Source organism: Castor canadensis, chromosome 7 (assembly GCF_047511655.1).
Source record: "Castor canadensis chromosome 7, mCasCan1.hap1v2, whole genome shotgun sequence".
In the NCBI taxonomy this organism is placed as follows: domain Eukaryota; kingdom Metazoa; phylum Chordata; class Mammalia; order Rodentia; family Castoridae; genus Castor; species Castor canadensis.
The window spans coordinates 133,167,867-133,179,841 of NC_133392.1; the positions used below are offsets into that span (position 1 = coordinate 133,167,867).

Below are 11,975 nucleotides of genomic sequence, written 5' to 3' on the forward strand. Positions count from 1 at the left end.
ATTTGAGGTGGGATATGGCTGTGTGGGGGGGGTCTCATCTTGTGAATTATCCCCTCTTCCACCCTCATCCCCGCTGGGGGCCAAGAAGACAAGGCTTAGAGATTCGGCTGTGGTTCTCTTGTTTCCATAGCAACGGTGTGGTTGTTTTTGCGAATTCACTTCAATCTTCGGCACTTTTCGCCCCAGACTGCGGCCGGAGCCCTGAGCCTCAGGGTTGGGGACATTTGGGGGTACAGCCTTCCCTCATCCTGGCAACTCTAGGAAGGTCAGCGCGGGCGGGCGGGGCGCGCTCCTGTGGCTGGGCCTCACTGGCCACCCCATCCCCACCTGAAACCCCGCCTGCCACTCGGCTCCAGCGGAGCCAATCGACGGCCAAGCTGCCTGGGATGAGGCGGGGCTTATGCAAATTCTGTCGCCTTTGAGAGGCACATAGTGATACAAGAGCTGGGAGGCGGCTCTGGTGCGGACCTTGGAGAGCCCAGTTGCCCGCCCTTCGAGCCAGTCTCATCCTCGCAGCCCGCCAAGGCTCAGAGCCATCCAGCGACCCGGCGAGCGGCCTCAGGTAACACGGGTGGGCCCGGGCCCTAGGAGCAAACCCGCGGAGCGGAGACCCTGGTCCCCTCCCCCTCCGCTCTCCCTCCCCATCCTTGTCTCCTGCCCCCTAATCCATCTCCCTGACCCTAGGTCTGTCTTAGGCGGCAGCATCTGGAGGGCCCGCTCCTAGGCATGGGACCTCCACTTCAGGCCGGGTCCTTACCCCATTCCCCCCCCCCAACCCCCAGCTCAGGTACAAGCCACCATTGCTTTAGCTCCAACCCACCAACACACACACCTGGGGGTGTGGTATCGCTCGAGCTAGAGAAGGCACCAACCGCCCCCCCTTCCCCCCCCTCCCCGTTGCCTTTGGAGATGGATAGCCTGCCCGGCCCCATGGCAACCTACCACCTCCAGATAGCCCCCACCCACACAGGTAGCTCACAGCCCTTCATACTATGGGGCCCTGCCCCAAAGACAGCTCCCTCCTCCACTTCCTCCTTTCTTGTCCCCACTTCCCATCCCTCAAGCTGACAGCTCACAGCATACCTGAGGGAGGGAAGAAGACCCCCCCAGGATTCTATTCACAGACACTCTGTCAGCAGTTCTCCTCCAGTGACTAGGAGGGGACTAATATGTGGCCTCTTTTCTCCTGGCTGGAGGATGAACCAGAGACACCACCTGCCATCAGACCCCCCCATGCCCTGTCCTTGGCCAAGGCTGCAGCCTCACCTCTTCTCACCTCTTCTTACCCCCCACAGTCAAAGTTCCAGCGTCCTCTCATTCCATCTCTCAAACCTCTTTCTAACCCCTACTGCTCTGGCCTTCTATGTGCCTAGTTGCTCCTTCTCTCCTATCTTCCTGCTGTTCTACAGGAACACTCCATGTGAACTGTATTATATTGCTCCTTTCCCTAAGCTGGTCTGAACCTGGAAACAGAAGATCTGGGTGCAAACCTTGCCTTTGCTTCAGAGGCTGTTTGACTTTGACCAAGTCTGATTCTTTGATTCTTCCTGGATGGGGAAGGGGGCAAACAGAGGGTAGATTGGATGAGAAGGTCTTGAATAGCCTTCCCACACTGACACACTCTGGTTGGATGATTGATTATGGGAAAACAGGGCCCTGAACCATTAGAACATTTCTGAGAAGAGGCCTGGGGAGCTTCAATCTCATTGAAGGGCTATTGCTTCTTATCCAAGCCTAAGTATAGGCCCCCAGTCCCACACACCCTCCAGGCCCCTTCTCTTAGAAGTCTCTCTTAGACTACAGCCCACTGGCATGGACAGCTCCAAATCAGAAGTGGCCAGTAGGGTTCACCCCTGCTTCTTATTAAGGAGAAGACCTGGCTGCTATTGCTGCTGCTTGGAGAAGAGCAAAGGGAGGAGAGGAAAGAGAAAAATCTCCTGACCAGGGAGCTGTTGTCACCATGGCAACCGCCTCAGCACCAGCTCCTCTGAAGCTGGGCGAGGGTGTGGGATTATTGTCTTCTTCAGTCCCTCCCACCCTCACTGCCACCTCTCCACTTGAAGCCCACCTAACCCTGACCCTTCTAGAAGAACCCTCTGAGCACAAAGAGGCTGTGGTTTTGTGCACCGGGCAGTGCTACCTCCTTCTCAGCTGAAGGACAGCCCTCCAGAGGCCACCACTCCAACAGAATATGCCCCCAGCTATGTTCTGGCCTTTGCTTTTCTGCTGATGGACTCTATTTGACCTTGGGTGAACCCTTCCTTTCCTTGGCTCTCAGTTCCATTGTCTCTGAAGTGGATGTGATAGAAAGAGAGCATAGATAAACAAAACAGTGACATAGTTCAAAGGGAGAGGAAGGGGGTGTTGCTTCTCTCACATAATCTGAGACATTCACCGAACATGGCTGAGTTTCTAGGCTCTGCCATCAGGCCTCTGCAGGGTGGGTGCTCCTGTGCAGGCACCCAGGGAATACCAGTGGAGAAAGCTGCAAGAGACCAGGCTCAGGAACAAAAGAAAAAACTCTTTCTCACTGTCCAATCTGCTCAAAAGTGGTCTAGGTCCTGTTGGAAGCAGGAAAGCTCTTTGCCATAGAACAAAAAGGTCTAGAGAAGTTTTCCTTGCTCAGGCAGTGGTTGAATGCAAAGGCCTCTCCTGGAATCCTAGAGCAACAAGTGAGGGGCAGAGGACTATTTGTTTTGGGGTTCCACTCCATGGCCTCACCTGGTTTACTTGTGCCCAAAGTGCTGATCCTATGTGATATCTGGCCATTGCCCAGGCTGGAAAAAGCTGACTTCAGATTGTGTCCACCCAAAAGAGAAGGGATGGTAAGAGAGAGGAAACTAGCTAAGCAGATAGGTGAGAAAAGTTGTGGCTGTGAGAAGCCTGGTTTAAGAGGCATATGTAGCAGTGAGAGGAGCAGTGAAGGTGGGCACCTTGAGACCAGATTCCAGAAGATTCTGGAGTTTCAGCAGGCCCACAAGTATGGCCACCTCTACTCTATACTGTAATTTCCCCTTGGAACAGAGGAATCAGAAGGGAAGTCACTTCCTGTGAGGCAGATGAGCCCTATGGGCCTGGCTTGAAATCCAACCCTGGCTGGATGTCAGCACCATCATGTGTGCTTGGCCACAAACACAATGAAGGTTCCAGGAATGCTTCCAAAGAAGAGACCATAGGACACAGTGACAAGTTGGACCAGGGAAAAAGGGAGAGGAAAATCTGAAGTAGTTCGTAAAGCATGTAGTTCATAGAGTGTGCTTCTCCCCAATACCAGGAATGAAGGAGAAAATGAAGGGGCAGTGGAGAGAGGTACATTTTCTCAGGTTGAGGGTGAGTCTGGCTGTTCAAGTGTTGACTCAAAGGTGCTGGTGGGCACCAGTGCCAGGGTAGATATTTCCTGGGTATTCAGAGATCTTGGCAGGATGGTCCCACTGATGCCACAGGGAGATCAGAGTTGATTTTCCCAGAAGGCAGGTGGTGATGAAGGTCTGTACTGAGCAAGACTAACTGTACTATGGAGTGGGTTGTCCAGACAGGTGGCCTAGGTGCACATTGAGATACCTCCACTCACCTGTTGAGTAGTCCTGAGCCAGTGATCTCCTCTCTCTCAATTTCAGTTTTCACTAAACTAAGGGGTGATCTCAAAGGATGCTGATGACTTTGACCTTCTGATTGTCTAAGAGCAATAATAGGGGTGACGAGAAAGGAAGAGGAAGGACTGATCTTCACTAGTTCTGGGACCAAACAGGGGCAGGGAACAGGGAAAGCCCCAGAAGACTAAGTGTGGGGACGATAGCACAGGGCAGGGAGGAAAAAGGGTGAAAAGGTGAGAGCCACACAGATACACGACACACACAGTGATGTGTGCACTCTGACAGATTTGCAGCCTCATACGTTGACACCCTCCCACACACAGACCCAGCCCCTCACGGAGACACTCAGGCACATCCAACAAAACACCAGGGAGAGGCTGTGCCTCCCCCATCAGACACCTCTGCTTCCGGCTTCTCTAGCTTCCTTGGTGATACCCTGAGCCTGCAGAATCTTTAGGCTGGGGATAGATCGTGCCTCCTGCCCATGGGTGGTCCAGAGACACCCATGGTCCAGAGGGGGTGCATGCCCCCCCCCGGCTTCTCCCGTGGGCACAGGATTCCTCATCCTCCAGAAATGGGAGGTGGGGAAGCATGTTGTCACCTTCATTGCTCCTTGATCTTCCTTATGGCCCAGTGGAGAATCGTGAGGCCCAGAGATATCCTTCAACCAACTTGAGGTTGCCTGGCAAAGGGAGTGAGAGCTAGAACTGACCAACAGACATAGTAGTTTAGGGTGTTCCCAGCAATAGGGATTAGAGGCTACACTGGCATGGGGTGGGCTGCAGAAGTAGAATTCTGTCAGTCCAAGGGGTTGCTTCTCTAGAGTATCTTGGGGGCAGGCCACCATGAGATGGGAGCCTGACCGCCCTCCAAAGAGACTCTAGGTAGGTCAAAGGTACCCCTCGGGCTTTGTCCTAAAAAAAAAAAAAAAAAAAACAGGTTCTAGAGGAACGTTCCTCCCATGGTGGAGGAGTGTATGGGGAGATAAGGAGGATAGTCAGGAGTGTCCGCCCAGCCTTCAGGGCCTGGTCAGGCTTCTGGGGGAGGGCCTGTGCCACCTACAGCAAATACTTCTCCTGGCATAAGCCACTTGGGGAGGGGGGTTCCCACTCTAGCTGGGGGCTGACATGATCCTCCCAAGCCTGCTTCTCAGCAATAACACCTCCATTCAGCCACAAATTCGAGCATCTACCTTGACTCCTATGCCCCTCTCACCCTACATCCAGTCACTAAGTCCTGCCAATACCCCCTCTCAATATCTAGGCCATCCACAACTCCTGTCCTAAAATCATCTGTCACTTGAACTGTTTGGCAGGCTCCTCCCTATTCTGCATCTCATTCCCTAGTCTACATCTTCCACACTGTAGCCAAAAGAAAAATTCCAAATTCTCTGGGTCCCCAGTGTCTAGATCCTGTAAGCATCCTGTAAGTGTCACAGAATGAATGTTAGCTTCAAAGCCTTGCTTTAAGACCCCCAGGTTCTATCCCCTATGGGTAAAGTCCAAACTCCTTGACATTGATTGAAGGCCCTTTGTAGTCAGTTATCTACTCTTTGACCCACTAATGAGTTCTTAAAGGTTGTCTTGTATTGGCTTTATCTCCATCCCTAGCACAAGCTGGTCAGCCTCAACAGAAGCTCAGGGAATGGATGGGTTAATGAAAGGTAGAGTGTAATCAGGGTCATCGATGCTCCAGGCTAGGATTTCTTCTTGGAAGGAGAAAAGCTTCCTGCTGGGGCAGCCCAAGAAGGCCTGAGGAAGAACTTGGGAGATGATGCCAAGGGGATACTTGAGGAGTCTGCCCCTCAGACTGGGGGCGGGGGGAGGGGGGTCAAGGAACTTGAGTGCAGAAGCCAGGAACAGCAGGGAGAGGAGTTAAGGCTTTATGTTATGGGAGGAGCTATGGGAGGTGGGAGAAGAGACGAGAGGAACGAAGAGAAGGGGAGGGGAGGGAAGAGGAGGGCAGGGAAGGCAGGGCGGGGGAATACTGGAATGCTGCAGCACTGGTCCCTGAGCAGGGGGACCTGGAAGAAGGAAGATCCCCTGTAAGGAGAGATCTGCTCTGCGGTGCAGAGGGGTGAGGATGTCATATTATGGGGAAATGTCCCTGTGTCGGGGAAAAGGAGGTCCACTGCCTAAAGGTAGACTTCTTATGGGAAGGGTGGTGAGTGAAGGCCGAACCGAGGTGGGGCTTGTTGGGAGGGATCCTGGCCGTGTGAAGGTCAGTTTGTTATGGGAGGGGATGTGAAGAAAGGTGAAGGGGGACTTGGAAACCACTGCTGAGACCAGGGCCTTGCCCTGGGCCACACTGAGAGAGTTCCCTGCCTCCAGGCCCCGCCATGGGGAAGACCAACAGCAAGCTGGCCCCCGAGGTGCTGGAGGACCTGGTTCAGAACACGGAGTTCAGCGAGCAGGAGCTGAAGCAGTGGTACAAGGGCTTCCTCAAGGACTGCCCCAGCGGCATCCTCAACCTGGAGGAGTTCCAGCAACTCTACATCAAGGTGCGCGGGGCGGGGCAGATATCCAGGTATCCAGTTACTGCGCGGGGGTGGGGTGGGGCTGTGCGGGTCTTCCCCCAGCGGGTGGAGGGGAGGGTGAGGCTGTCGCTGCGCCCCAGCTTCCCGCTCCCTGCCTCAGTTCTTCCCGTACGGCGATGCCTCCAAGTTCGCACAGCACGCTTTCCGCACCTTCGACAAGAATGGCGACGGCACCATAGACTTTCGGGAGTTCATCTGCGCTCTTTCCGTCACCTCCCGCGGCAGCTTCGAGCAGAAGCTCAACTGGGCCTTTGAGATGTACGATCTGGATGGCGATGGTCGCATCACGCGCCTGGAGATGCTGGAGATCATTGAGGTGACCTGGGGATGGTGGGGGGTGGGGGGGGGAGTGGGCGGGGCGGGGCGGGCGTCCCTGTCTCCTTCCGCCCCGGGAGCTCTGATCCTGCTCCCCAGATCTCCAGTACTCCAGATTTCAGGATCCAGTGGTTAACTGCAGCCCCTGTACTAAGTGCCTTGCCTATGGAGCAGATACTGTCAGAAATTCCATTTTAAGGATGGGGAAGGTCAACAAGCAGAGAGGTTGGTGATTCAAATCCAGGATATCTGACTCCAGAGCCCAAGTTAACTCACTTGGTCTTTGAAGAAATAAGTATTGATTGTCTGGCATTGTTCAAAGTTCTTGCTTTCATGGGAGATTCCTTCTGAGAAATAAATAACCGTTTGCCATGTCAGGCAGGAAGTGCTATGAAGTAGGTAAGCCACGTAAGGGGCAAGGGAGAGCAAGTAATAGAGGAAAAGTGATTTTATGTAAGATGAAAGTGAGCAGCAGCTTGAATAAGGTGAAGGAGCTAACCCTAAATGTCTGCAGACAGAACATAAATGCTGTGAGATTGCATTTGCAAGATTCGAGGAGTGGCTAGAGATGAGGATAGTAGGACAGAGTGAGTGGAAGGGAGGATGATAGGTAGCTGGTCTGATAGGGAACCAGAGGCCCCATTGCTCAGTGTCTCAGACTGGCGTGGAGGCTTTGAGCTTTTTCTGGATGAGTGTAGAGAGAAGTGGGGAGGGAAGTTAGGAGTCGTCCTAAGGGCACACCAGTCAAGACCTTGCAGAGACTGAAATCATGGACTAGCTGTGGAAGTGATAAGAAGTGAGAGGATATAGGACGATCAAAAACTAGAGCTGACAAGGTTTGATGAATAATGGTGTGGAGTGTGAGAAGATGGGAAGTCAAGAATGGTATGAGAGCTGGGCAAGGTGGTGCATGCTTGTAATTACAGTACTGGGGAGGCTGAGGCAGGAGGATGGCAAGTTCCAGGCCACAGCAACACCCTGTTTCAAAAAAAGAAGGTCGTGAGGGTTTTTGGTCTGAACAACTGTCCCAATGAAGTCGTTATTCACTGAGACAGGGAGTGCTGGAGGTGGAGCAGGTGAGGGGTGAAAAGTTGGGTTTGATACACAATTAATTAAATAGTCCATCCTAATGAGCATATATCACCTTCTAGTATCTTCACCACCCTCCAGAATTCTCTCTGCCCACCTCCAGATCCTCCCTGCTCCTTGGAGTGTTCACACCTCCTTCCTCACTCCCCCAGGCTATTTACAAGATGGTGGGCACAGTGATCATGATGCGAATGAACCAGGATGGGCTTACGCCCCAGCAGCGTGTAGACAAGATCTTCAAGAAGATGGACCAGGATAAAGATGACCAGATTACGCTGGAGGAGTTCAAGGAGGCAGCCAAGAGTGACCCATCCATTGTGTTGCTGTTGCAGTGTGACATGCAGAAGTAGAAGCTGGTGAGGGGCAGGGCCCCTGGCCAGGAGGGACATGGCCATCTCCCAACCTGATGACCTCTCTGGATGGCCCTTTCCCAGGGGAAGGGGCATTCCAACCTCACTTTCTAGCCCACCTCCTCCTCTGTCCAAGCCTTCCTCCCCTCAGTCAAGTTCCATGAGGGACCACCTCACCCCACAAAAGAGACAGGTTCTCAGGTAGTCTGTCATCTAACCCCACCCCCAGCCTTGGCCCAGAGCTAACATCCATTGGGCGTCGGGGAGTTGGTTTTTGCCCCAAGAGTCCGGGTTAAGGAGAGGGACTGGGGTCCTGGTTTGAAATCTTCTTGTTTTGGGGATTTATGCTTTATAGAATGTGGTTCCATAGGCTCTGAAGAGCCATATTGGATCTGTCCTTTTCTAAGGACCTGGATTTCTTAAAGGTGTTCTCTGCCCTGCCCTCTCAACTCTCCCCAGCCCCTCTGGCCCCAGCTTTTGGAGCGTTCATTCAGTCCTTTCTTCAGCTAATGTTTATTGAGCACTGTTCAATGCCAGGCACCTTTAGGTGCTAATACTATGGTCGTTTACAAGATATATTCCATGCCCTCTGGAAACTCAGAGGGTAATGAGGCAATTTCTGGTGGGCCAAGGTCTCAGACAGGGATGCAGGAAGGCTAGCTAGTTTGAGAAGCTATTGCATCGTCCAGCTAGCTCCTCCCAAAGCTGCAGAAGGATGGAATGAAAAGCACTTGGAAGTTTAGGAACCATGTGAGTGGAAGTGGAAGTTTTAAGAAAAATGAAAATTTATGTAATACTTATTTTTTTAGTACCCTTTAAAGGAGCTAAAGTCATTTTATTAGGTTAAATATTAAAATAGTCTCTATATTACTTGGTTTCTTATAAAAATGAGTAAATGAATATAGAAAATGTTAATTTTTTTAGGGAAAAAACAAAGCTGGGATAAAAGGGGGAAACTACCACCAGACTTAACAGATAACCCTTTTCCTTGTCAGACCTAGTCCTGAGCTGTCATCATCAGCAGTTTTGGCTGCTTCGGCTGCTCCTTTTTATCAACTTCTTCAATTCAACAAGTGACTATCACACACTTACTCAGGTTGGGTGCTGACTTCAGAGACAGAAACAACAGATTTGCAAAGTATGAGACAAGTGCATGTCACACATCTTGGTGGTTTGTTTCTGAGTTTGATTTGGTTTCAGGGATGGACTTGTTCCTTCACTGTCTCAGTTGCAGAAGGAGCTAGAAGAAAAGGACCACCAGGCCACCGTTTAGGCTCTCAGGCTGCATTTGTGGACCAAATGCCTAAGAATGTGCTGGGCATGTTCCATTTGAAAGGCTTTTTCTGACCCCACAATCCTAGATATGCCAGGTAACTCATTACCGTCCATGCACACCAGCTTTGCTTTCTGATTTTGGATCTGTGAGCTAATGCAGCTGCATGCTTTGACTGCCAGAAAAATTTATCTTGCTTCTTCCAGTCATTCACTTTACTTTCTCCTGTACTCGTGACCAGAAATTAGCTTTCTGTACAGTGACAGTTGACTTCCTCTTGAACTGCTGGTGAAAACAATCTAGTACATAGGTGCTGTCAGCCCAGGGTGGGAGTAGAGGATGAGTGGCAGTAGGGGATGCACCTGCAGGAAAGATGCTGTTCGCCTCTAGCTGCTGAATGCTCACCTGTCCTGCCTCTCTGCAGGTGGAAACTCTTGGAGATGTTGACTTATGGTCCTAAGCTCTATTGGACCTTCCTTCCGTCTTGTGGCCCTTATAGGTAGCAAGGCCACTGGATTATTGCCCTCTTTCTGTCCTGCCTGTGATTGACCCACAGGGCGAGGCTGGAGACTAGCCTCAGGCAGCGACTAGCAGGAATTTACCCAGTACTGCCTCTCAGGATGCCTCATTGCTCTCAGGACCCAGCTAGTAGGTGTGTCTTGTGCTGTCAGTCAGCACCACAGTTACATAAATGCTTCACAGCCTGGTTCAGCTAGGACCTGAATCTTCTGATGGAAGGCTTTTCACTGTGGGGTTCCTTCCCCCAAAAAAATGTTGAATCCAGTGTAACTCACAATCACACAGAATTCCATGGCTTTCAAAGGCTTGCCACGTTCCCCATTGCATCCTGTCTTCATAGTCAGGGAGAAAGGGGTTCTCATTCCCTTTCTCCAGACTCCGATGCTGAGGTTGAAAGAGGGGGGGTCCCTTGTGCAAGAACACACAGTCAGGAGATGACACAATGCCAAGACACGAACCCAAGGCTGTCTAAAAGAAGAGATTCTTCTCTTCCCTTCTCATTTCTGTCTCTGATTTATGCAGAGGTTGACTGTGGGACAATCCAAGTTGCCTTTTATCTTGTATAATCTTCCTGCTAAGAAGTTTCTGAGGCTATGGTCTTCCAGAAAACAGGAACAGCTTGGTTGAAGTTCCAACCCTTTTAAGCATCTGTTTTCTGCTTCTGGGCAGCTCTGCTAGTGGGCCAGTGCTGTCCTGGGAGACCTCTGATCCAGAACCCTGGAAGCATCTTGTACTGTCTGTACTACCATCTTTCTCTCTAAGAGAACTGTTTTTGTTTTTTCCAAGCTGGTAGGCAAGTCCTACCCAGAAGACATGTTTGATCACTCCAGGCTTCTGGATACATAGCCATGGCTGACATTTGCTGGTTAGACCAAGGGTTTCAGACAACCCAACAGAGTGAACACATAATGCCAGGCCAGGAACTGGTACTGCCATTTAAGAGAAGCCCACAGGCAGGCCAGGCCTTGCTCCCACATTTTCCTGGGTGTTCCATGAACTGTGTGCCCAGGAGACCATGTGGTAGAGCGCCAGCCCCGCCTTGAGAAAAGTATCAGGACTCCCGTCCCTACCCCAGATTGAGAAGGACTTGCCACAAAGCATAAGTTAGCAGAGGTTTACGTATGACTTGTACAGACACAAAAATATACAGTTGAATCGTTGATATATCCAAACTCATTTAAAATTCTGTACCTTCTTACAGCCATCTGTGAATTACAAAGTTCCAGAATCCACTTTCTGACATATTCTGTCCTTGTTCATCCTTTGGGGCTAGTCGATGAGCCCCTTATTTCTTATCTCTAAACATCATCAGCATAGACTACTTCAGACAGCCACTCCAGTCCTTAGAGCTATAGTCAGAATTATTTAAAGTTCATAAACAAAGGCACTAAATCTTGGCAATGCAACAGAGTTCCTAGAGGTAGAAATTCATCCTGCTATGGAAAGAGAAGGTGGAGGGGTGGGCAGAGCAAAAATAAGGGAAGAAACTAGTCTTTCTAGGCAGGGGAGTAAGCTGATACTATAAATATTTTTACACAAAAAACCAGGAAAGCAACAAATATTTCCTGAAGTTCCAACCCTTGGTGAGTCTTTGTGTTGACTTTAGAGCTCACCGTGGGGGCAAGAATATATTTCTTACATATTTTATTCATTGTTCTTAAAGAAATAATTCATATTCTTAATTTAAAAGTTTCGGAAAAATATGGAATTTTCTTTATGAAATTTTCAGGGTTTTGCCAGAGTGTGGGGGCAGGATAAGGGCCTCCTGGGGGTACGTGGCCCTTGGGCCAGGCTCAAGGTCTTCTAAGCAGCAGCTGTGAGACCTGGACAGGCAGAGGGGCTGGGTGGCAGAGGGGGGCCCCGACTCACTATGAGGTCCCCAATGTAGCTCCCATCCCCTCCAAATATGCTGCTCTGGCTGTGACCACAGTGACTGTCCTTACTGTTCAATCCTGTGCCGTGTGGTGTGTTTTTTCCCACTGACAATGAATAAAAGGTGTGACTGTACTGAGGACTCCTGTCCCCTAAACTGGTCTAGGGCTGGGTGAGGGGGAAGGGGAGCAAAAAGGCCTGGGGGAGCTCACTCAGTGATGGCACCTTGGAAACCTCCTTGGGACCAAGGTCTTTGTGTTGGCAAGGTCTCTGGTCATATGGCATAGGAACCCACTTGAACTTGTTCAAAGAGAAAGGGAGCAGGACACAAGGGACCCTAAAGATGAGGAATGGCCGGACTCAAAAGAATTGGCAACTGCCTCTCCCTTCTCATGTCCAGGCTCATAGGCTGATGGCCCTAGACAAAG

The 11,975-nt window shown here is 50.9% G+C and overlaps 1 protein-coding gene across 1 annotated transcript; it reads left to right on the forward strand.

Moving 5' to 3' along the window:
• Positions 1 to 403: 403 nt before the first annotated feature.
• On the forward strand, positions 404 to 11,682 carry Hpcal4 (hippocalcin like 4). Its single transcript, XM_020180850.2, has 4 exons — positions 404 to 562; positions 5,924 to 6,093; positions 6,230 to 6,445; positions 7,686 to 11,682. The coding sequence occupies exons 2-4, from the start codon at positions 5,932 to 5,934 to the stop codon at positions 7,881 to 7,883; spliced, it is 576 nt and encodes a 191-aa protein (XP_020036439.1). The 5' UTR covers positions 404 to 562; positions 5,924 to 5,931; the 3' UTR covers positions 7,884 to 11,682.
• Positions 11,683 to 11,975: the final 293 nt, after the last annotated feature.